Source organism: Aedes albopictus, chromosome 2 (assembly GCF_035046485.1).
Source record: "Aedes albopictus strain Foshan chromosome 2, AalbF5, whole genome shotgun sequence".
Taxonomy (NCBI): domain Eukaryota; kingdom Metazoa; phylum Arthropoda; class Insecta; order Diptera; family Culicidae; genus Aedes; species Aedes albopictus.
This window is the reverse complement of record NC_085137.1, coordinates 216,970,978-216,997,218: the sequence shown is the minus strand read 5'-3', so window position 1 is coordinate 216,997,218 and position 26,241 is coordinate 216,970,978. Positions and strand designations below refer to the sequence as shown.

At 42.6% G+C, this 26,241-nt stretch overlaps 2 protein-coding genes across 2 annotated transcripts in view; one reads left to right on the top strand and one right to left on the bottom strand.

Moving 5' to 3' along the window:
• Nucleotides 1-26,241, bottom strand: part of LOC109419982 (chromosome transmission fidelity protein 18 homolog) — a 60,205-nt gene that overhangs the window by 31,077 nt on the left and 2,887 nt on the right. Inside the window, exon 5 of the mRNA XM_029855314.2 lies at nucleotides 25,118-25,337. Within this exon, the coding sequence (XP_029711174.2) occupies nucleotides 25,118-25,337 (220 nt within the window). The remainder of the gene's footprint in view (nucleotides 1-25,117; nucleotides 25,338-26,241) is intronic.
• LOC109419991 (cilia- and flagella-associated protein 206) lies at nucleotides 2,817-25,110 on the top strand. Its single transcript, XM_019694284.3, has 6 exons — nucleotides 2,817-3,168; nucleotides 3,235-3,651; nucleotides 11,749-12,110; nucleotides 12,176-12,433; nucleotides 12,503-12,657; nucleotides 24,599-25,110. The coding sequence occupies exons 1-6, from the start codon at nucleotides 2,931-2,933 to the stop codon at nucleotides 25,059-25,061; spliced, it is 1,893 nt and encodes a 630-aa protein (XP_019549829.3). The 5' UTR covers nucleotides 2,817-2,930; the 3' UTR covers nucleotides 25,062-25,110.

Genomic DNA, 26,241 nt, shown 5'->3' with positions numbered 1-26,241 from the left:
AGTCCTTATTTCGTCGCGTGGGTCTTTGCCGATTGTATCGAGTCGTATTTTCTCCAATGTTATTCGCAATGGGGATTTTTACGGGTGGCTTATTGGGCCTACGCCAACACTCCTGTCTCGCCGGAGGGCCATCGTGCCAGTTCTGTTTAACGTCCCAACCAACACTGGGACGACCACGCTGATGGGGCTACCACCTTGGATCTAGCTGGGCGTGGTGCAGCGTTTCTTACTCAGCCGCTGTATGCCAGAACAGACGCTGTTTGAGCCGCACCTCCTTGGTGAACAGACACTCGGATCGTACCTCCTCAATCTAGCTGAAGTCAGAAGGACAACAGTGCCCAGGCTGCACTACCAGCTAAGCACACAACTCTTAGCTGGCGGTCTTTGTCATCGCTTGACCCGTGGATGCATGAGGTAGGAACTTGTGAGGACCAGAGCAATGTTGGACGCTCTCCTTATCGACTCACCGTTTTGCAGGTTCCGGTCCCCTAGATATTTATATTTCTCCACCGATTGTGTGGCGGCGCTAGTGAAGTCAACGCAAAAAAAAATCGACTTCTTACACAGTTTTCCAGAGAAAAGTTGTTCTAGCTTGGATGTCTGCTATCTGTGTTACGCCTGCAGACAGTTCTTTCAATCATCGATAGTATGTAGGTCGCAGTTGTATTTCATGCTCTATAAAAATGTATACATAATCTTGTTACATATGCTAATGCATGAGTTCCAAAATCGAATGGGATTAAATGGTTAAACCTTGGGTTTAACCAGTACGGAGAGGGAGAGTCGGTCAGCAGCTTTCAGGCATACCGTATACGATAGGAAGAGGCTGAAGAGGAGGCATGTAAATAACTCCTGTAGATACAAAATGCAAAATGCAGTACCGTGACCGGCCCTAATTCTGCGCAGTCCCTAATTCGGCGCACTTTCTCGAATATACCATAAAATCACGGACGCTAGTTCAATATTAGCTTCAAATATATTTTTTGAATATTACTTCAATAGTAATGAAAAAGTTTGTGAAGAAAAATTTTTCAAATCAACGATCATTATTTTGTAAAAAAATAAAATGATGTTGCAAGTACTGTAAATTGCCTGAAATCTGTGTCCGTTAGCGAAACTGCTAAAAAGTTGCTTTATGTGCTGAAGCATTTTGCGACATAAATAATGAAAAGAATGTCTGCTTTTCCATGCGCATCCTGTACTGCTGTCTTCGAGGAATCAGAATCAGCAAAAAAACAATTGAGTTTTCTTCTTCTTTTTTTACTCTTCTTGTTCTTCTTAGGTGCGCAGAATTAGGAACCGGTATTAAATGGTGGTCCTAATTCTGCGCAGACATTTCAACACTAAGTTTTGAACATATAATTAATAAACAAACATCATATAAATGCCACCATAGTTATAACTAGGATATTTTATGTTTCTAGCAATCCGGTGAATGTAATTACGGCTTAACAAGTTAGTTCATGAACTTTGAAGGCTAATTTACGAATTTTGAATTTTTGATCTGATAGTTCGACCGGACTAACCACTTGTTTCAAACATTTGCTATCAACCTCGGGGGAAATTTTATGTATTCATGCAAGCATTCGTCAAATGCGATATATGATGTGAGTTTACATGGAATTTTCTTAAACAGTGGAAACCCTGGAGTTAGACAAGAAAGAAGTCTCAGTTTGCAAACAAAGATTGTGCCACCTTGTCATGGCGAAAAAGTTTATATTGCCTTTAGAAATGAAAGTAAATTTTACTAAAATGTGCATATGCGAATAACTAAAAAGCTTTACGTAGTAGTATTCGATAATGCTACAAAATCCTTTTGTGTATTATGATTAAAATTTCCTTTGCTTAGTAATCAAAGTAGGTAGTATCAATGTTGAGGACATGCAAAGTGCCAATATGGTCGTAATGTCATATAAAAGTTGAAAATTAAGAATTCAATTGAATTTCATCTATGAATCATGTTCTCATTACAATATGTTGTCTTTTTAGAGTTTTTCCCATGTGAGCAGAATTAGGAACATTAGTGCGCAGAATAAGGAACATTCCAAAAAAGGGTGCGCAGAATTAGGAACAGAGACACACTTTAGAATTTTCATGATTTTACATATAAATTGAATGTTTTGTATAAGAATTATATTTTTCCCTCATATACAAAGCTAATAACTATGTGTAGTCAAAAATTCAGCCAAATCGGTTCGATTTGGAATTTGTTACAGCTGATTGAAATTGAAAAAGTCTTAGATGCGCAGAACATGGGCCCTCTACGGTACATAACTAGAAAAAAATGCAGCAATGCATACCCGAGTAGGAGGAAAAATCTAATGAATAGCATATTCATTAGAGTGAATTACTAAGATAAGAGGTAAAAGATCAGAAATAATAGCAAAATCTAGTATGGTGAATTGCTCGATAATAGCTCGATAAGATATTACAAGATCAAAACGATCTTAGAACTCACAGGCTGCGATGCTTAACACTTATCTGTCGCTCACAGTTATGAATATCATCGGAATGAGAACATCTCAGCTCAGAGCACCACAGCTCAGAAAGGGGCACATGGCATTTCACTAACATTGAGCCATCTCTATGGGTGTATGTGTTCCGTTTCGTGCAGAAGAGCAAAATTCTTATGTAGAAATTTTCAGATATTTTGACAAGAACAAAACTGATATCATATCACGTTTAGTTATTCGTGCGATATTCATTCAATTTTTAAATAACACATCAAAATCACATCGAGCTATGATAGCAAAAATTGTTCGATTTGAGATATGATTTAGATATTCTCGTCTGCCCGGGTAGTAACCTGTAGCAACCGCCCTAACAGTCGAGGGGGAGAAAATAAACAAAAACTTAATGTTTAGGTTTTGCCGTGCCTTGCATTCCGACGCCAATAGCCTTTCAGTGAAGTTGCATTTCTACCATTTATCATGACATCGAACCATCTGAAAACCTATCTGCTAGAACCGAACGCAAATCTCAAACCGCTGTTCTACGAGATCGTAAAACAATGCGAACGAAAAAATATTCGCTATGATAAACATTTGGTTACGTTCGTCATGAATCTCGTCAGTTTGGATCCGCAATTTGAAATTTATATGGAAACGCTGAGTGCCGACCGCCGGAATCACGACGATTTTGTGGAGGAATGTGTACAACGATTGTCAGGTATGCTACAAGGTTCCAACTATTTTTTCATTCATTCAATATGATAACTTTTTCGACTAATTGCAGAAGACCGTTCTCCGGCATTGGTTACTCTGAAAATGCAGCTATATTTCCTGGAAAACTTCTTCAACCGGGATGAAGTAGTGGACAAGCATATGAGAAATCTGCAGCTCAAAACGGCGCATTTGCTGAAGGAAATCACCGAAAACGACGTCATCACCAAGGACGAACAGGAGGAAATATTCAACAAAATTATCGTCGACATCGTGCTGCACATGGGGTTGGGTAACCCGGACAACAAGGACGTCATTGGCGAAACCATGAAGGCATTGAACTCGGTTATGTCCCGCAGCGATAAAGCCAAGTTCGTTACCCTGGACCGGAAGGACCGACTTTTGGCCCTGAAGGACATACGGGAAATTGTCTGTGGGATTCGCATTTTTAACAAACATGCTGGGAATTCCACCAATGGAATGTCGGATCGTAAGTGTTTGGAGGACGAAGTATTTTATCATTTTTAGGGTAAAAGCTCCCTTAGTGGAGGTAGTACCAATAGTAGTGGTAGTGCCAATTTAGCACTATTTCGACCAAAAAGCTTGCAAATGACATTTTTAATAGATGCATCATACCTAAACAATAACATTAATTCAGTTTTGTGTTCAGGATTTGCCGAAAACCGTATTTTAAACAATTATTTTCCTTAATTATTTCGCTCCTTTGCATCTATAGTGGTGGTAGTGTTCCTATAGTGGTGGGTCTCATATGAATTCAATGGAATGCGCCACTATAGGAACCAATATTAAATTTTACCTCCATAATAGGAACCATGTACCTATAGTTGGTGCAAGTGATTTATTAGCCAAAACTTAAATAAACAGTGATTTTTACATTTTTCCTAGCAAATTTAAGTGAAAAACTATCGATAAACGTTTTCAGTCTTTTTATTTTGTGGTATTATTAATTTTATTCAATTATTTTACTACAAGGAGCTACTAATAGCACCACTATTGATACATTTACCCTAATCAGATTGGGATTTGGCTTTTTTAATTGCGTCTGACCGATTACTCACACATCTTAAGAATACGTTGCTTTTAGTAACATATTTAGGAACTACTTATGAAATCTAATTATCTAATGTTTTGGATGCATTGATAGTGGAAAGTATCCTTCCAGGATTGTAGAAAGTATCCTTCCAGGATTGTAGAAAGTATCCTTCCAGAATTCTGGAAAGAATCCTTCCAGGATTCTGGAGAGAATTCTTCCAGGATTCTGGAGGGAATCCTTCCAGGATTCTGGAGAAAATCCTTCCAGGATTCTGGAAAGAATCCTTCCAGGATTCTGGAAAGAATCCTTCCAGGATTCTGGAAAGAATCCTTCCAGGATTCTGGAAAGAATCCTTCCAGGATTCTGGAAAGAATCCTTCCAGGATTCTGGAAAGAATCCTTCCAGGATTCTGGAAAGAATCCTTCCAGGATTCTGGAAAGAATCCTTCCAGGATTCTGGAAAGAATCCTTCCAGGATTCTGGAAAGAATCCTTCCAGGATTCTGGAAAGAATCCTTCCAGGATTCTGGAAAGAATCCTTCCAGGATTCTGGAAAGAATCCTTCCAGGATTCTGGAAAGAATCCTTCCAGGATTCTGGAAAGAATCCTTCCAGGATTCTGGAAAGAATCCTTCCAGGATTCTGGAAAGAATCCTTCCAGGATTCTGGAAAGAATCCTTCCAGGATTCTGGAAAGAATCCTTCCAGGATTCTGGAAAGAATCCTTCCAGGATTCTGGAAAGAATCCTTCCAGGATTCTGGAGAGAATCCTTCCAGGATTCTGGAAAGAATCCTTCCAGGATTCTGGAAAGAATCCTTCCAGGATTCTGGAAAGAATCCTTCCAGGATTCTGGAAAGAATCCTTCCAGGATTCTGGAAAGAATCCTTCCAGGATTCTGGAAAGAATCCTTCCAGGATTCTGGAAAGAATCCTTCCAGGATTCTGGAAAGAATCCTTCCAGGATTCTGGAAAGAATCCTTCCAGGATTCTGGAAAGAATCCTTCCAGGATTCTGGAAAGAATCCTTCCAGGATTCTGGAAAGAATCCTTCCAGGATTCTGGAAAGAATCCTTCCAGGATTCTGGAAAGAATCCTTCCAGGATTCTGGAAAGAATCCTTCCAGAATTCTGGAGAGAATCCTTCCAGAATTCTGGAGAGAATCCTTCCAGGATTCTGGAGAGAATCCTTCCAGGATTCTGGAGAGAATCCTTCCAGGATTCTGGAGAGAATCCTTCCAGGATTCTGGAGAGAATCCTTCCAGGATTCTGGAGAGAATCCTTCCAGGATTCTGGAGAGAATCCTTCCAGGATTCTGGAGAGAATCCTTCCAGGATTCTGGAGAGAATCCTTCCAGGATTCTGGAGAGAATCCTTCCAGGATTCTGGAGAGAATCCTTCCAGGATTCTGGAGAGAATCCTTCCAGGATTCTGGAGAGAATCCTTCCAGGATTCTGGAGAGAATCCTTCCAGGATTCTGGAGAGAATCCTTCCAGGATTCTGGAGAGAATCCTTCCAGGATTCTGGAGAGAATCCTTCCAGGATTCTGGAGAGAATCCTTCCAGGATTCTGGAGAGAATCCTTCCAGGATTCTGGAGAGAATCCTTCCAGGATTCTGGAGAGAATCCTTCCAGGATTCTGGAGAGAATCCTTCCAGGATTCTGGAGAGAATCCTTCCAGGATTCTGGAGAGAATCCTTCCAGGATTCTGGAGAGAATCCTTCCAGGATTCTGGAGAGAATCCTTCCAGGATTCTGGAGAGAATCCTTCCAGGATTCTGGAGAGAATCCTTCCAGGATTCTGGAGAGAATCCTTCCAGGATTCTGGAGAGAATCCTTCCAGGATTCTGGAGAGAATCCTTCCAGGATTCTGGAGAGAATCCTTCCAGGATTCTGGAGAGAATCCTTCCAGGATTCTGGAGAGAATCCTTCCAGGATTCTGGAGAGAATCCTTCCAGGATTCTGGAGAGAATCCTTCCAGGATTCTGGAGAGAATCCTTCCAGGATTCTGGAGAGAATCCTTCCAGGATTCTGGAGAGAATCCTTCCAGGATTCTGGAGAGAATCCTTCCAGGATTCTGGAGAGAATCCTTCCAGGATTCTGGAGAGAATCCTTCCAGGATTCTGGAGAGAATCCTTCCAGGATTCTGGAGAGAATCCTTCCAGGATTCTGGAGAGAATCCTTCCAGGATTCTGGAGAGAATCCTTCCAGGATTCTGGAGAGAATCCTTCCAGGATTCTGGAGAGAATCCTTCCAGGATTCTGGAGAGAATCCTTCCAGGATTCTGGAGAGAATCCTTCCAGGATTCTGGAGAGAATCCTTCCAGGATTCTGGAGAGAATCCTTCCAGGATTCTGGAGAGAATCCTTCCAGGATTCTGGAGAGAATCCTTCCAGGATTCTGGAGAGAATCCTTCCAGGATTCTGGAGAGAATCCTTCCAGGATTCTGGAGAGAATCCTTCCAGGATTCTGGAGAGAATCCTTCCAGGATTCTGGAGAGAATCCTTCCAGGATTCTGGAGAGAATCCTTCCAGGATTCTGGAGAGAATCCTTCCAGGATTCTGGAGAGAATCCTTCCAGGATTCTGGAAAGAATCCTTCCAGGATTCTGGAAAGAATCCTTCCAGGATTCTGGAGAGAATCCTTCCAGGATTCTGGAAAGAATCCTTCCAGGATTCTGGAGAGAATCCTTCCAGGATTCTGGAGAGAATCCTTCCAGGATTCTGGAGAGAATCCTTCCAGGATTCTGGAGAGAATCCTTCCAGGATTCTGGAGAGAATCCTTCCAGGATTCTGGAGAGAATCCTTCCAGGATTCTGGAGAGAATCCTTCCAGGATTCTGGAGAGAATCCTTCCAGGATTCTGGAGAGAATCCTTCCAGGATTCTGGAGAGAATCCTTCCAGGATTCTGGAGAGAATCCTTCCAGGATTCTGGAGAGAATCCTTCCAGGATTCTGGAGAGAATCCTTCCAGGATTCTGGAGAGAATCCTTCCAGGATTCTGGAGAGAATCCTTCCAGGATTCTGGAGAGAATCCTTCCAGGATTCTGGAGAGAATCCTTCCAGGATTCTGGAGAGAATCCTTCCAGGATTCTGGAGAGAATCCTTCCAGGATTCTGGAGAGAATCCTTCCAGGATTCTGGAGAGAATCCTTCCAGGATTCTGGAGAGAATCCTTCCAGGATTCTGGAGAGAATCCTTCCAGGATTCTGGAGAGAATCCTTCCAGGATTCTGGAGAGAATCCTTCCAGGATTCTGGAGAGAATCCTTCCAGGATTCTGGAGAGAATCCTTCCAGGATTCTGGAGAGAATCCTTCCAGGATTCTGGAGAGAATCCTTCCAGGATTCTGGAGAGAATCCTTCCAGGAATCTGGAGAGAATCCTTCCAGGATTCTGGAGAGAATCCTTCCAGGATTCTGGAGAGAATCCTTCCAGGATTCTGGAGAGAATCCTTCCAGGATTCTGGAGAGAATCCTTCCAGGATTCTGGAGAGAATCCTTCCAGGATTCTGGAGAGAATCCTTCCAGGATTCTGGAGAGAATCCTTCCAGGATTCTGGAGAGAATCCTTCCAGGATTCTGGAGAGAATCCTCCCAGGATTCTGGAGAGAATCCTTCCAGGATTCTGGAGAGAATCCTTCCAGGATTCTGGAGAGAATCCTTCCAGGATTCTGGAGAGAATCCTTCCAGGATTCTGGAGAGAATCCTTCCAGGATTCTGGAGAGAATCCTTCCAGGATTCTGGAGAGAATCCTTCCAGGATTCTGGAGAGAATCCTTCCAGGATTCTGGAGAGAATCCTTCCAGGATTCTGGAGAGAATCCTTCCAGGATTCTGGAGAGAATCCTTCCAGGATTCTGGAGAGAATCCTTCCAGGATTCTGGAGAGAATCCTTCCAGGATTCTGAAGAGAATCTTTCCAGGATTCTGGAGAGAATCCTTCCAGAATTCTGGAGAGAATCCTTCCAGGATTCTGGAGAGAATCCTTCCAGGATTCTGGAGAGAATCCTTCCAGGATTCTGGAGAGAATCCTTCCAGGATTCTGGAGAGAATCCTTCCAGGATTCTGGAGAGAATCCTTCCAGGATTCTGGAGAGAATCCTTCCAGGATTCTGGAGAGAATCCTTCCAGGATTCTGGAGAGAATCCTTCCAGGATTCTGGAGAGAATCCTTCCAGGATTCTGGAGAGAATCCTTCCAGGATTCTGGAGAGAATCCTTCCAGGATTTTGGAGAGAATCCTCTCAAGTAACAATTTTAATTTTATAAAAGTTTTTTAGCGATTCAAAAATCCTAAACATAAAACCATTGATGCCGACTTGAAAATGCTCTCGAGTTCTTGTATGCCTCAATAAGCCCACGTTCTGGCTAGTTGGCCCAGTCTTATTAGGGTCTACAAGACTTCGTATGCAAACCGGTTTAGGATTTCGGGTTGTATCATAGTTTTATCAAACTTCTAAATAAAACCATCTTCTGAATTGTCAAATAATTGTTTTGATTATTTTTCACTCTCAATGTTCGATCGTCAGAATAAATTATGCTTGGTTGTTTATCAGCCATCAATTGGAAAGATGCAGATATGGAATTCAGATTTGTTTTCCTATTTAATACGTGTCAGGAGACATGCCACGGAAAATTTGTGGTGAATGTGACTGTGATAATGACAAAAACTAAGTGCGCCACACAAACTATGCATAATTTGGAAGTTAAATGCATTTAATTTACTCGGTGGAATTGGGTGCAAAAAAGGTTTTTTCAACACAGCGGAGTTTAAAAGACGTTATGTAATTTTTCTGACAAAATAAAATGACGGAAACGTGTTGTATGGTTTAATTTGATCTTAAGCTGTACGTGAAATCATAAAATTAAGTAATATTTTTTCTGTATTTACATGAATTATCCCGGCTAGGCGACATATTTTTCTGATAAAACTCTGTGTTCCTGATGATTCCTCCAATAGGGCTAACCCTCCTGAGGTAGTCATAACTGTGCTCATGATAGAATTAGCGGTTTTATCACAGCATTTTTTTTTTTGGTTTTACGGCCACGAAATCTTTTGTTGGTTTTATGCATTGCCTAACAGTTTTGTGTATTTGTTTACAAAAAAATCTCTCCGACAACAACCGCAAATGCAAGTTTTATTGAAATGGTATATAATAAGTGATAAAACCAATTCATGTCTACTTGCAAGTCTTTAATTGAAGATGTTTATAGCAAAAGTTATATGATAGTTTTATGGAACGCCAAAGGTTCAAAGTAAAAAACTACCACATAAAACTAATTTAGAACAACTAGCTTTTTGACATGCTCGTATAAAACCAGGATAAAACATGAATAAACCTTCAAGGCATGCTGATTGTTACTTGGGCTTCCAGGATTCTGGAGAGAATCCTTCCAGGATTCTGGAGAGAATCCTTCCAGGACTCTGAAGAGAATTCTTCCAGGATTCAGGAGAGAATCCTTCCAGGATTCTGGAAAGAATCCTTCCAGAATTCTGGAAAGAATCCTTCCAGAATTCTGGAAAGAATCCTTCCAGGATTCTAGAAAGAATGCTTCCAGGATTCTAGAAAGAATACTTCCAGAATTCTAAAAGGACTCCTTCCAGGATTTTATAAAGAATTCTTCCATTACTCTGGAAAAAAAATCATCTAGGATTCTGAAAAGAATTCTTCTAGGCAGGCATGGAAATAATCGTTCACGATTCATTCATTTTGAGCTCTCTCACAAACATTCTCGCGGAACGAAACACAATCCCAGCAATCCTGTACATAGTGTGTTACGCACTCGGGCGAATGAAGGGGAAAAAGCAAATACACGAAAATTATGGCAGCGTTCATCGTTGTTCACGTTCACCCGTTGACTCATTCGGTACGGGACTGCAATCGCAAGGCGAATGTCTTGAAAGGATCACACGTGAATGCATTCCTTCAATCGCGGCGATTCTTTCGTTTCGTTCGTCGTACTGCTGGTGATGCTGATGGTGCTAGTTTTATCTATCCCGTTTGTTGGGGGTATTAAGCAATTGCATGTTTTAACTAATTAGGAAATTAACTAGTATCGATGGTAAATATTAAAGGGTCTATAGATTTCCACGTAATTTGAAATCAGGCAATTTTACTAGTGCATGTGAATAACATCGCCAAACGTACATTATTTATTTGGGCTTATAGCAAAGATGAGCTAATTTCTGATTTAGGAAAACAATATTATAATATAACTGGAAAAGGGCAATAAATTATCAAGTTTACATACCATCAATATCACTTGACAAAGGAAAGAAAATACTACCGCTATATTGTACCGTGTTTTAATAGATCGGAGAATTATTACTCTGGTTTATTTATGTTTTTAATGTTAACCAAAGATTTCACTATTTCACTAATTTTGACAGTTACATTTTGGCCAAGGAGTACAGGGCAAACAAAAATATTTGTCACTCTCAAAAAACAAATCAAAGAAAAAGCCGCAATGTATTTGTCAAAAGTGGTCAAATATTTATCGTTCAGGCAAATGAGGCACAAATCGGCGAGTTTGATCCTCATCAATGTCCCGGCGGCGCGGTAGACATGCATGCATTCAAGTATGGTATACCGTATGTAGAAATATTTTCTGATAGAAAGCTATCACATCTCATCATGATACATGGTACATTAGTAGATATATTTTACCGAATCAACCGTTTCCGCGCCGCACCATCTGCACAATGTCACCGCCAAGGTCAACGCATTTTCCCCCTTTGCCCTCGCACGACCAAGAAAATATAACACGAATAGACATGTTTTACCTTCCCATCTAGCAATAAATTAAGAAAACGCACCAAACCCGCAAAATAATATTGTCATAACAACCACGCGAATGCAATCTTTCATTCACACTGAATCTAAAATTTGATTCGTGTGTGAACGTTCGCGTAAAGAATCATTGAATCACGGCCCAACCGAAGAACCACGATCGACATGATTCAATTGCTTCGGTGCCATTCTCTTTATGCAATCTTTCTTTCTGCAGTTCGTTTGTATTGAGACTCGGTGGAGTTCATTGGAACGGTTTGATCCAACCGTGAGCGAACGATACAAAGCAATCAAAACAAAGAGCGCAGTTGGCAAGATGAATGTGAGTGAATGAATTTTCCCGTGCCTGCTTCTAGGATTTTGGAATGAATCCTTCTAGAATTATGGAAAAAAAACCATAAGGGCTCTGCAAAAACAAAACCTCGAGCGGATTCTGGAAGGAATCTATTGCTTAAGAGTTTTGTGAGAATTTCATAAAGAATCCAATGTTTACACAATTTTACACAATTTTCATTAAACATTACTTTGGAAACAACAGTAGCATTTAGTCAAATTGAAACATAATAAGACAAATTTATTAACGCAATTCTTACGCATTTCATAGATTAGTGGAGTTTGTATATAGACCCATAATCGGGAACATTTCTAATTGAAATTCATTTTTTTTTATGTACACCACCCTATTCTTTAGTCAATGAAATCAAAAAAAAATTCAAGTATATAGTATAACATTTCTTGAACTTGAAATATACTCTTATACTCAACAGTTCCCAGAGTTCTAGACCAGTCTCACGATTCAACTAAATCCATCCTTCAAATAACCCTATGCGAAATAATGGACAAAGTAAACCTGCTCACCAGCGCTTTGAATTCTTCGATTGCGTACGACTTGCGAAATCGTACAATAGTCACACTTCTACCGGAGAATATCTCGGCGGATGATTTGGATAATCTCAAAGATCTCCTAGTGATGTATCGTCAGCATGAAGTATACACCCGAAAGCTGATTGATGAGTTGGCTTTGATCAAATTCAACATCGACACCTGCAATCAGGAGTACAACAGCAAGCTCATCAAAATCCATGAATCGGTCCAGTATCGGACGGCCATCCCAACGGATAGAGTATTTGTATGTTCATCCATATTATCAAACAAATTTCTAGCATTTCATTTCAACTCAATTCAATTATTCAGCCCAAATTTTCGGAACTGACCCGCATCTGGCTGCAGTTTCAAAACTACATCTACTTACTTTCGGAAATCAATCAGATCAGCAATACGTTGACAAATCTGACCGAGCGGTGTCTGAGCTTCGATGATTTAGCGTACCGTTTGCTGGGTGAATGCCAGATCCATACCGATATCGACCGGTTGAACAAAACTAAAGGAAAGCGACTGCTCATGAGCGTTGAGAATGCATGTGAAGTTGTCACATATACGCCCGGAATGAAGGTATGGTTTGGAAGCAAATGGCTATATTCAGGTATCACGAAACCTAAAACAATTTGTAATTCATTGCAGGTTGAGCTGTTGAAGTTTTGCGTGTGGCATTTGGCCGAGGCCAATGGGGTGCTGATGCCAGGCAATACCGACATGGGAGTGTGTCAACACCAGAAGGACTTCTATGCGTTCAATATTCCTGAGGCAGCCGTCTTCTTCGATGAAGATCCTGACATGTAAGTTGGCAATTACAATTGAGAGCGATTTCCAATCATGGGTAAACAAAATATCTATAAGCCTGGGACCAAGCCTGGGACATGGTTTACATGGGAAAATCAAAAAATGGGAAAACTCCAGCTCCTGTATACTTTTTGAGTTCCATTTTGGTCCCATATCAACTGTGCAAAATTTCAGTCCGATCGGAATAACTATATTTAAGAGCCCGCCATTCTTAGTTTTTCATATGATTTACTATGGGGAAAATTTACTACTTCAAAGAAAAATCGCTCGGGGTCACCCCTTGATCCCTAAAAATAAGTCGATGAATGAGTTCTGTAGAAAATTTCACGAGAAATCAGACCTCCGAAGACCGCAAAGCGATGCGAAGTTCGTGGAAAAGACTTACCCCGATCGAGAAAATGCCGAGAATTTATTATTTATTGTTATTCTTTACATGTTGAACAGCGTTGCCATGTTATCCGGTTTTCAGTCAATAACAGTTTTTTTCACATGCTTCGATCGCTTTGTGGTCTTCGAAGGGTTGGTTCCTCGTAAAATTTCCAACAGAAATCATTCATCGATTTATTTTTAGGAGTTAAGGGGCAACCTGTGGCGATTTTTCTTTGAAAAAGTGATTTTCCCAATAGTAAATTGTATGAAAACTCCGGGAGATTTCCCGGAAAATGTGAAAACTTGAACAAATCGAATAGGAGTCCCCAGTAACAAAATAGCTGCTATTATACAGTACAGTTTGTACTACTGACAAATTCACAAACCAGCAGCGCTTAGAAAGCCGCTATGCGATATCATTACAGCTAGAAGCTGCACTCAGCGAAGTAAACTACCGAAATTCATCAAAATACCTTATGAAATTTAGCCATAAGTGTAAAGTATGGATGCCATAAGAATACCTTATGAAAATTGAACATGCTTATTATGACCTAATTACATAAGATAAACTTATGAAAAGAGCAGAAAAATCGTAAAATGATGCAGACTGGAATCGATCCATGAACGTTGAGATCACTGAGCTCGTGCCCAACCCACGCGGCTATCGACGCTTGAGAATATTGTCTTGCTAAATGTGTATAAAAGCCAAACAGTGAATCGATTCTGCGTCATAAACCGACCTTATGAAATTCAATCTAGTCGTTATGAATTGTTTAAGGCCCCTTAGCGTGTCAGCTCAAATTTTGCTCTTCTTATTTGATTCTTATTCCAAACAATCATCAAGCACAATAGTAGTTGTGTAGCCTTTCTATACCAATTCCATAAACAAACAAACAAAAATAGCACCTCTTTGTCTCGGTACTTCCAATGTAAACATTTCGAGAATATGAATCATTTGAAAGCAACTCAAGCAGTAAACTACTCTACTTCAATGAATAACAAGGAAATATATCCAGATATCACGAAAAATGTTAGATTTTTTATGTAACAAGCTAGAAATGATCGAATTATTTTGGTACACTCTCTCACTGTTTATGTTTGCTGCAACAGCAGTGCTGGCGGACCGCCTGGTGAAGATTCCGTAAATTATAATGCTTTGCTTATTTCACTAACAATTGTATTAAAAAAGTTTAAAAATAATCACCCCACAAATTATTTTTGATTTTATGACGCATAACCAATGTGTTTGACTGGATTTTTTTATTGATTTCGATCATTTTCATTGATGCTTTGGCCAGCAGGATCGACATCACTGCGTGCAATGATCGATGATTGTGCGCGCCAAAAGACATCACCGCGCTGTCGTCGTCATCGTTGGTACTGCGGTGGGTGGTAAACACCGCCAACCACAGTTTAGTGCGGTCGAAACAAATCGTTAAAAAATTCTACTTTCGAGTGAACTAATGCTTAGTAATCGTGATTACTTGGAAAGAGGCTTGTATTTGAAGTAGTGTGAATACATTTTTATGCCGAATATCTCGCGTGAAATTGATTATTTTATAAAATAAGATAAGTGTCGATTTTTTACAAATATGTATTGGTGCAATGTTGTGTAAAGTTGATTGCGGTCAATGATTTTGAAGAAGCCATTTTGCGATGACACGCTAAGGGGCCTTAAAGGCCATTTCATAAGTTGAACCTTATGATAATCTTAGGTTTATTTGCCTGAGTGTGTAATAAAGAAATTGTTGGTATAGGGCACTGCACTGTTTTGATTTTCTATGGGATTTTGACGTTTCGTGGCCTTGTTGTTTACAAAATTTCTGTTAGAGTGAAGGAGAAGGAGAGAATTTCATGCAGTGACCTATGGATCACTGCACTAATTTATGCTGGCCTGCTTACACTCACACGAAATATGAGGTTTGAGCGGTGTCAGCAGGCAGGTTTGTGAGAGTAAGCAGGCCAGCATAAATTTGTGCAGTGGACCATACCAACATGGCTTGTCGGATGTAAACATACATACATACATTTATTTGTTCAACATCATTAAGACAAGACATAATCAACAATAGTACGCCACAATACTCGGTTTGTGGCTGCCGCTCTCCATCCTCGGTCGCGCCCAATGCTCGCCAAGTCACGCTCCACCTGGTCCGCCCATCGTGCTCTCTGCGCTCCACGCCTTCTTGTGCCAACCGGATCAGTTGCAAACACCAACTTTGCAGGGTTGTTGTCCTGCATTCTTACAACATGCCCTGCCCACCGTAACCTTCCGGCTTTGGCCACCTTTTGGATGCTGGGTTCGCCGTAAAGTGCAGCGAGCTCGTGGTTCATCCTTCTCCGCCACACACCGTTCTCCTGCACACCGCCGAATATCGTTCTTAGCACGCGTCGCTCAAAATCTCCGAGTGCTTGTAGGTCCTCCTCGAGCATGGTCCATGTCTCGTGCCCGTAGAGGATCACCGGTCTTATTAGCGTTTTGTACATGGTACATTTGGTGCGTGGGTGAATCTTTTTCGACCGCGGTTTCTTCTGGAGCCCGTAGTATGCCCGACTTCCGCTGATGATGCGCCTCCGAATTTCACGGCTCACGTTGTTGTCAGCCGTCAGTAAGGATCCGAGGTAGACGAATTCCTCCACCACCTCGAAAGTATCCCCGTCTATCGTAACATTAATACCCAGACGGATCCAGTCGTGTTCGGTTCCGCCTATCAGCATGTACTTTATTTTTGAGGCATTCACCACCAGTCCGACCTTTGCTGCTTCGCGTTTCAGGCGGGTGTACAGCTCTGCCACCGTTCCAAATGTTCTAGCGATAATGTCCATGTCGTCCGCAAAGCACACAAATGGACCGGATTTTGTGAAAATCGTTCCCCGGCTGTTGAGCCCGGCTCGTCGCATCACACCTTCCAGAGCGATGTTGAAGAGTAGGCATGAGAGTCCGTCACCTTGTCGCAGTCCCCGGCGAGATTCGAATGAACCGGATAGTTCACCCGAAACCCTTACGCAGTTTTGCACACCATCCATCGTTGCTTTAATCAGTCTAGTCAGCTTCCCAGGAAAGCCGTTTTCGTCCATGATTCTCCATAGCTCTGTGCGGTCGATACTGTCGTATGCCGCTTTGAAGTCGATGAACAGGTGATGCGTTGGCACCTGGTACTCACGGCATTTCTGGAGGATTTGCCGTACGGTGAAGATCTGGTCCGTTGTCGACCGGCCGTCGATGAAGCCAGCCTGATAACTTCCCACAAACTCATTCGTTTTAGGTGACAGACGACGGAAGATGATCTGGGATAGCACTTTGTAGGCAGCATTCAAAATAGTGATCGCCCTGAAGTTCTCACATTCCAAATGGTCGCCTTTCTTGTGAATGGGGCAGATTACCCCTTCCTTCCACTCCTCCGGTAGCTGTTCGGTTTCCCAGATCCTGACTATCAGCCGATGCAGACAGGTGGCCAACTTTTATGGGCCCATCTTGATGAGTTCAGCTGCGATACCATGCTTACCAGCTGCTTTGCTGGTTTTGAGCTGGTGAATGGCATCCTTAACTTCCCTCAGGGTGGGAGTTGGTTCATTTCCGTCCTCCGCTGCACTGGCGTCGTCGTTTCTTCCGTTGCCGTGGGCTCCCGTGCCTACGTTGTCCACGCCGTTCAGGTGCTGATCGAAGTGCTGCTTCCACCTCGGATGTAAACATTATTGTCAAAACAAACTTCAAGCGAGATATATAGCTACTACACAAATACTTTACAGTTATACAAAGATGAATGTGCTGTGAAATTATTTGGGTTTTTTTTTCTCTGTTCGGGACATAACCACTGCGACCAATATTTGATCTATTGTTGTATACCCCGTGTTCTTGGTATAGTGCATGTCGTATTACTTTATAGCCATTGAGAAAATATAAAGTATTCGGTTTTGTTACAGTAGTCATTTTCAACTTAATCGTAAGGAAGGATTCTGATTGATAGGTTCCGCTTTTAAAACGCTCCTTTTTCAGTCATAATCGGATCCCTTAACGAGAACGTCAAAAAATGATACCGATATTGCCCATGCATCGGAACCCTAGTCCTTTCTGTTTCAAACCAGTGAACATCGAATAAAAGATTAGGAATACTAACCCATTTTTCCTTGTTTCAAGATCCATCTCAGCCACACCTAAAACCGAGACCTATTACTTTCAACAAGGTGTGAAATGTAATAAGGACCAAAGTGTTTTCCTTTGATTACTCAAATGTGCTGCTCCACTAGCTGGAAGCAATAGGGTCCTAAAATGAAAAATATTTTCGCGCTTTTGGTGCATAACACGAAAGAGCTTGGTTTTCTGATCTCAATGGTATTTTTTTCGAACTTGAACAATAACAGAATAGTTAATAAACTCGAAAATAAAATAATGATGAGCAAGTTTTGTTTGACATTCGAGGTCAACCTTGACGTAACGAAAGTGAAACGGCGGGTTGCAAAAGACACCACATTGGCTCACTTTTGACAACAAATGTTCCTGTTTGACATACACGGTACACTGAAAAACAAGAAAACTCAAATTTGAGTATTTTTAAACTCACTTTTGAGTTCTTTTTTGCATCCTCTTTCATTCGCTCTCTTTATTGTTGTCAAAGAGTGAATAGCAAAACAACCTAACTTTGAGAGTTCGATGCGGGAAGCCAAAATTGAGTTAGTGACATAGTACCGAAAGTTGAGTAAATTTAACTGAGGGTTGAGTAAAAAGAACTTCGACGCTAGGTACTTTGTCCGTATACGCCTAAATGCAAACTACCTACCTCAACATCGACTCTATCAACTCAAAATTGGCTTCCCGCACGCAACCTCGAAGTTGGGTGGGATGAACTCACTTTTGGGTACTTTCGTTTCTCCGTGTAAACAAAATTTACCCAAAATTGAGTGCTAAACAAGGAGTGTTGTAAAAATTATTAAAATTTTTGAAAATATATTTTATGGGCTTTACCAATGCTTGATCGAATTATGCAGAAATTGAGATAGGCCTTTAGGAGCCTATTAGGACTAGGGTTCGGTTTGGTAGATCTTTCGCCGCAACACAACCCAAAAAGGTGATCTTACCCACGCTACGGGCTCTGTTAAAGATCGAGTATGTTTTAAACCCCCTCAACCATTCATCCATCAGCACGGGTCGCCTGACACCTGTTACCTGTTTGGTGGACTTTTACCCCCGGAACAGGTGGTCCGTAGTGCTATTCTAAGCCGGCAACTACACGGACATTATTTGGGTTGCTTGTATAGCACTTCAATCCAAATCCGGAAGATTTACCGGAAGATTTGCCAGAAGATATGCAAATCCAATAAAAGTTCCAACCAATAAAACAGCTGCTTTTATACAGTAGGTACGTTTTGTAATGTTGCCGAATACACAAAACAGCAGCGCTTCATAGCTATTCAAAGAACATTCTTTCAGCTACAAGCTGTGACGAAGAACCTGTTGGCGCAACCACACAGCTTGTTCAATGTAAACATTATTGCGTTTGACCTTTCACAAGCTTTTGCAGTAAGATGAAGTTGGGTAAGATTTCTTGTGGCACAACTATGAAGCCTTGTCTGAAGTAAAACAAAACGGGCTATTTTCTATGGGCTATACCATGTAACTAATGACGTTAAAGTATAGCATAGGATGTGCCGAAAAACTTTGCTGAAGACCGCAAAGTGATCCGACGCTTGTGTTATTCGCTTGTAAACTTAAGCTAAAAATTAAGATTCTATTATTCATGTTATTCCTTTACATGTTAAATGTTAAGCACTACCGGGCAATCTGTACGTTATATTTTTTTTTTACAAGTGTCGGATCACTTTGCGATCTTCGGCAAAGTTTTTCGGCATATCCTAGGCTATACTTTAACGTCATCAGTAAGATCGATTTAGACGAAAAAATTCAATGTATGAGAAAAATGCAAAAAAAGCACGTTTTCCCATACTAAACTCCATACAAATTTCAATCGCAATGCGGAAAACGGGGAAGCAACCAATCGTTCCCAAATTTTGCACAGTTGCTTTGGACGCTAAAAAGTTTTGTTCCGAAAAATCGACTTTGTTGACCCAGTCTAAAACAGTGCAGTGGATCACCTGATAGCGCTACTGAAGTGTCTCTCCGATCGTCATAGGGGTGGGCATTCTTTATATTACTATTCTTTGATAGTGTGCAGCTTTGCATACAGTTTATCGCTATTTCTCAGAGATGATCTGTCGCGCCCTAATATTGCCATTTACCGTTATATCTAACCTAGAGAATACATGCTCAGCTTAGCAGAAAACACGGCATGGCTGATATTTTTGTCCGACATTTAATTTAAAGTTGAGAAAAAATTTCATTTTCATTTTGCAGCATTTGGTGGGGCAATGAGAGCGCAAGTCAGTCCAAAGCCGATGATAAGGAGGGCTAATGGTTGAATAGTTTTTGCTGACCACATGAACGCCATAGGATAGGAAAGGGGTATTTCGGTGTGGGGCTAGGGTGTTGGTACATACTTGATGGTATCAATGCTATTCATATGCAAAATAATTTTAAGGCTCAATAGTGAATCGCACATCTTCCAAAACAAAACAAAAATCCACAAAATGCCAAGAAAGTCACAGAAATCAAGAGCGCCCGATTGTTTATTTTGTCAATTATAACAAACGGACACTCCTACCCTCTCCGACTCGCCAGTCACCCCGGACAAAATGTCGTTTCAGTTCCGGAAAATATATTATTTCCGATTAAGCCTTTAATCGAATTGTCCGCGTGGTCTTGTAGTACCCCTACTAGGTAAGAATCAGTCATTGCCATACATATTAAATGCTAGACATGACCCCATGGATAGCATTTGCATATGTAAAAGCTTTGCTGATGTGACTTTCCTATTAGGCAATTCTCTCATCTCATGTCTGTCTCCAAAACCTTGTCAAGCATAGAAAATTGAAGTTAATAAACAATACATTACAAGATTCGAATTCCCATAGAAAGAGATCATTCATTCGCACTACAACACCATAGAAGATAATATCACATTAGCTGATTACAGTACAAATGCGAAAAATCTCCCTTTTCCCCCTATCCGCAACCCGGGGACGCGCCCTGTTGGATTTCGAAAGCCTCGGAGAATATTACAAACCCTCAATGGCATTCCCACACACTAACCCACATTGCCCACTCAGGGGTCTGACTGGGCCTATTACCCTCCCTCAGTTTGTAATATTCTCACCAACTTGGAATTATATTTTCCCGACACATAAATGACTTCGAAAAATGTTCGATATACTAGGCAGCAACATGATCAGTATAACTCTTATCAGATGACTTGAATAAATGATTTTTACAGAACTCTTTGCCATTGCTCATACATTCAGCTACTCCAATTGTTCGGATAGATACCACATTCCTGAAGCAGCGTTTTTCACAGCAACTCAAACTGAAACATTTTTATTTTAAGTTACCTAAAGCTATACACAATAACACAATCTTCAACCATATGCTAATTACTTACAAGAAATGGTAAACTTTCCCTCCTACACACTGAACTTCTGACTTAACTGTACTTCTATCGGTCCCCAAATTCACAATTAATCCGATACAAATATCAATGACCATCTATTTTGCTTACAGAATCTTTTCTCTTTTTCCTATTTAGGTATGTGTTTTACTTTGTTTTGGTTTTCCTTTGACTGCAGATATACATTAGCTCGTATTTTACTATTCGAACGCCAACCGCTCGTTGTATCGGATATGCCGATTTGCGGTGTCTTAACACCAATCATTACTGCAAAGCACATAGGCCACAGGCCCAAAATCAAAGCTTCCTGGAAGATATAATCCAAGCCCAAGGAGGAGCCCTATACCAATTATGGACACATTTGTTAATTTGGGTTCCACTACGCACTATTTACATGCATTCCTTATGGGATTAGCCATAACTGGTACACTATGGCGAAATAGGGTGCAAGGAAGCCGAAAAGCTAAGGAAAATGATTTACTTCTATCATAATTTGAGCAAATTGTGAAGTTTGAATGATTGCAATCGTCTTTTGTGAACGTGATCTGTTGTTCACCATTTTTCTTCTTGTTGATTAACATCATACATACATACATTTATTTGTTCAACATCATTAAGACAAGACATAATCAACAATAGTACGCCACAATACTCGGTTTGTGGCTGCCGCTCTCCATCCTCGGTCGCGCCCAATGCTCGCCAAGTCACGCTCCACCTGGTCCGCCCATCGTGCTCTCTGCGCTCCACGTCTTCTTGTGCCAACCGGATCCGTTGCAAACACCAGCTTTGCAGGGTTGTTGTCCGGCATTCTTGCAACATGCCCTGCCCACCGTATCCTTCCGGCTTTGGCCACCTTCTGGATGCTGGGTTCGCCGTAAAGTGCAGCGAGCTCGTGGTTCATCCTTCTCCGCCACACACCGTTCTCCTGCACACCGCCGAAGATCGTTCTTAGCACGCGTCGCTCGAAAACTCCGAGTGCTTGTAGGTCCTCCTCGAGCATGGTCCATGTCTCGTGCCCGTAGAGGATTACCGGTCTTATTAACGTTTTGTACATGGTGCATTTGGTGCGTGGGTGAATCTTTTTCGACCGCAGTTTCTTCTGGAGCCCGTAGTAGGCCCGACTTCCGCTGATGATGCGCCTCCGAATTTCACGGCTCACGTTGTTGTCAGCCGTCAGTAAGGATCCGAGGTAGACGAATTCCTCCACCACCTCGAAAGTATCCCCGTCTATCGTAACATTACTACCCAGACGGATCCGGTCGTGTTCGGTTCCGCCTACCAGCATGTACTTTGTTTTTGAGGCATTCACCACCAGTCCGACCTTTGCTGCTTCGCGTTTCAGGCGGGTGTACAGTTCTGCCACCGTTCCAAATGTTCTAGCGATAATGTCCATGTCGTCCGCAAAGCACACAAATTGACCGGATTTTGTGAAAATCGTTCCCCGGCTGTTGAGCCCGGCTCGTCGCATCACACCTTCCAGCGCGATGTTGAAGAGTAGACATGAGAGTCCGTCACCTTGTCGCAGTCCCCGGCGAGATACGAATGAACTGGATAGTTCACCCGAAACCCTTACGCAGTTTTTCACACCGTCCATCGTTGCTTTAATCAGTCTAGTCAGCTTCCCAGGAAAGCCGTTTTCGTCCATGATTCTCCATAGCTCTGCGCGGTCGATACTATCGTATGCCGCTTTGAAGTCGATGAACAGGTGGTGCGTTGGGACCTGGTATTCACGGCATTTCTGGAGGATTTGCCGTACGGTAAAGATCTGGTCCGTTGTCGACCGGCCGTCGATGAAGCCGGCTTGATAACTTCCCACGAACTCATTTGTTTTAGGTGACAGACGACGGAAGATGATCTGGGATAGCACTTTGTAGGCAGCATTCAAAATAGTGATCGCCCTGAAGTTCTCACATTCCAAATGGTCGCCTTTCTTGTGAATGGGGCAGATTACCCCTTCCTTCCACTCCTCCGGTAGCTGTTCGGTTTCCCAGATCCTGACTATCAGCCGATGCAGACAGGTGGCCAACTTTTCTGGGCCCATCTTGATGAGTTCAGCTGCGATACCATCCTTACCAGCTGCTTTGTTGGTTTTGAGCTGGTGAATGGCATCCTTAACTTCCCTCAGCGTGGGAGTTGGTTCATTTCCGTCCTCCGCTGCACTGGCGTCGTCGTTCCTTCCGTTGCCGTGGGCTCCCGTGCCTACGTTCTCCACGCCGTTCAGGTGCTGATCGAAGTGCTGCTTCCACCTTTCGATCACCTCACGTCCGTCCGTCAAGAGGCCTCCGTCTTTATCCCTGCATATTTCGGCTCGCGGCACGAAGCCGCTGCGGGATGCGTTGAGCTTCTGATAGAACTTCCGTGTTTCTTGGGAACGGCACAGCAGTTCCATTTCTTCACACTCCGCTTCTTCCAGGCGGCGCTTTTTCTCCCGAAAGAGGCGGGTCTGCTGTTTCCGCTTCTGTTTGTAACGTTCCACGTTCTGTCGTGTCCCTTGCTGCAGCATTACCGCCCTCGCTGCGTTCTTCTCCTCCAAAACCGTTCTGCACTCTTCGTCGAACCATTCGTTCCGTCGATTCCGTTCCACGTACCCGATGGTGCTCTCGGCTGCGTCGTTGATGGCTGCTTTCACTGTACTCCAGCAGTCCTCTAGAGGGGCCTCATCGAGCTCGCCCTCGTCTGGCAACGCGGCTTCGAGATTCTGCGCGTATGCTGAGGCGACATCCGGTTGCTTCAGTCGCTCTAGGTTGTACCGTGGCGGTCGCCGGTACCGTACATTGTTGATGACGGAGAGTTTTGGGCGCAGTTTGACCATCACCAGATAGTGGTCGGAGTCGATGTTGGCGCCACGATAGGTCCTGACGTCGATAATGTCGGAGAAGTGCCGTCCGTCAATCAGAACGTGGTCGATTTGAGATTCCGTCTGCTGTGGTGATCTCCAGGTGTAACGATAAGGGAGGCTGTGTTGGAAAAAGGTGCTACGTATGGCCATATTTTTGGAGGCGGCGAAATCAATGAGTCGTAGGCCGTTTTCGTTCGTTTGCTGGTGGGCGCTAAACTTACCAATCGTCGGTCTGAATTCCTCCTCCTGGCCTACCTGAGCGTTCAAATCTCCTATGATGATCTTGACGTCGTGGCTTGGGCAGCGGTCGTACTCGCGTTCGAGCTGCGCGTAAAATGCGTCCTTGTCATCATCAGTACTTCCGGAGTGTGGGCTGTGCACGTTTATTATGCTGAAGTTGAAGAATCGGCCCTTGATCCTCAACCTGCACATTCTTTCGTCGATCGGCCACCAACCGATCACGCGCCTCTGCATATCACCCATCACGATGAAAGCTGTTCCCAGCTCGCGTGTGTTGCCGCAGCTCTGGTAGATGGTATGATTACCTCTAAACGTTCGCACCATGGATCCTGTCCAACACACCTCCTGCAGCGCTACGATGCCGAACCCGCGGTCCTTCAGTAGATCGGCGAGTATGCGGGTGCTCCCAATGAAGTTGAGAGATCGGCAGTTCCACGTACCGAGTTTCCAATCGCAAGTCCTTTTTGTTCGCTGGGGTCGTTGCCGTTGGTCTCGGTTCGTATTATTCTGTTGCTGATTTTCCGTTACAATGGGTTTTTACGGCTGGCTCGTAGGGCCTGACACCAACCCCCTACTTTCCGGAGGACCATAGTGCACAGTTGAGCTTAGAGTCCTTCCCTGGCACTCGGACGTAGATCAGCCGCCCCTAACATGGGGATCAGACGCTGTTGTGAGCCGCTCCTCCTGGAGAACAGACGCTCAGGTTTGCCGAAGCAAACCCCCCCTTCCCTGTCAGCCTACGACCAAAGGTCCCACCGGGGTTGGTTACCCGATCTTCCCTAAGGTTGCTCATAGTTTCCGGCCGGTACCGCGTGGAGGTAGGGATAGGAGTTGCTGGGCAGAGGCTAGTGGATCACAATGCGATCTGAATTGCGCAGCATACCCAGCCTTTACCGTGCCAACATCATTAAAGGTTGAAAATCAACTATGGCGAATTTGAGGTACTATAGCCATAACTGAGCCTAATTACTTTCTTTTTTTTAATGTTTTCAGATACATTTTCAAAATTGTGACCCTTGCTAGGAAGAAGATTCAGCTAATCGCCTTTCTGGACATTTTCTACAAAGTTCAAACGGCCTACAACTCGCACAGCAGAGAAGTGTTTCGCCTCAAGGCTCCCGTAACGTGCGAGCAAGAGATTCAAACCGAGCTTCATCCGGTACCATCCAACATCGACCGCCAATACCGGTGGAACATTTGGGATCTTCGTCGGGAAGCGATCGAACTGACCAATCTACGCATGAAACGTACCAGCTCCAGTCAGACGGCCAAAGTCAAGCATACGCAAGTGTACTTGCCAAAAAATCAAGGAACTCAGACGAAAGTCAGCCGTTCTACCGAGACAGAAGAACGGCGCCCACGTATCAAGAAGCCCGAAACGGCACCTTCACCACTTCAGGTGTACAGTATGACGGTGGAGGAATTTCACTCAGCAACGGTGAACCGAATGAAATAAGTTTAGTAACTATGAATGATTCATTATAAAATTGTAATAAACTAGTGCTCACATACCTGAAATATAGCCGACCAGATACCGAACAGGCCTTTGTGACGGTCCTTCTGGCCGACGGTGCTCTTTAGGACGTCCGTCAACCGGATGGGTTTCTTCAGGGAACTGTAGAACTGCAACAGGGATAAACACGATCGGACGTCGTTGCCCGATTTGTCGGCCAGTGCCAACATCGACGTTAGATCCGTTTCGATTTTCTCCCGTTTGGCGATCAATAGGAGTCTGCAAGGAGAAAAAAAAATCAATTCAGTTTCGCAATCAATAGCTAATATCTGTTAAACATCACATATTTATAGTAGGGGTTTGGCAGCCATCTGCTAGCCATTATACGACGTCTAAGCATTTTTCTCCTAACCGCTGTTGGGGGAAGTTAAGCCACTCCGTTCAACTCTGAACGGCAACACGTTCCACGCGTTACGTTTTGCATGAGAATCAAACTTTTGCTTCCAAAAATGGTTATGTTGTTAAATACAAGCCAACCAGTATATCATAAGATCAGATTTGAGGGAAAGATTCATTTCGTGCTTTGCAAATGCAAATTAGAAGTTTTTACTTCAAGAAATATCAAGAAAAGGACGTAACCATCGCAAAAAAAAAATGACAAATTCGAATGATATAAGTAATTATCGTCATTTTGGTGCAAAAAGCATCAAAATCGACAGCTGGATCACTGAAATATCGTTCAACGAAGTTCAAAAACCGCGGTGTAGAAGTGCGTGGAATGTGTCCTAGCTAATGAATAACTATGTGTCAAGTAATCAATTTATATGCATCTAACCAGGGATGGCATTCACCATTTGCAAAGAGTTACATTCACTTGCTACTATCTCAGTTCATAAGCATGCTATCAAAAAACAATGTATGGATAACTTTTACCTTGTAGTTTTATCTGAAAGTTTGCCGAATATCATAAGGGTCGCACACGCATGCTTAACTCATGAGCGAGCTGTGAAGGCAACTCTCCACGCCGTGAATGTAAATTACATTCACGGCGTGGAGAGTTGCTTTCACAGCTCGCTCACGAGTTAAGCATGCGTGTGCGACCCTTATGATATTCGGCAAACTTTCAGATAAAACTACAAGGTAAAAGTTATCCATACATTGTTTTTTGATAGCATGCTTATGA

What these genes read in the sequence shown, in the direction of transcription:
- LOC109419991 (XM_019694284.3), top strand. Translation starts at nt 2,931, where the DNA reads ATGACATCGAACCATCTGAAAACCTATCTGCTAGAACCGAACGCAAAT. An exon ending in ATGTGTACAACGATTGTCAG is followed by an intron (nt 3,169 to 3,234) that starts GTATGCTACAAG and finishes GACTAATTGCAG; the next exon opens with AAGACCGTTCTCCGGCATTG. An exon ending in TCCCAACGGATAGAGTATTT is followed by an intron (nt 12,111 to 12,175) that starts GTATGTTCATCC and finishes TCAATTATTCAG; the next exon opens with CCCAAATTTTCGGAACTGAC.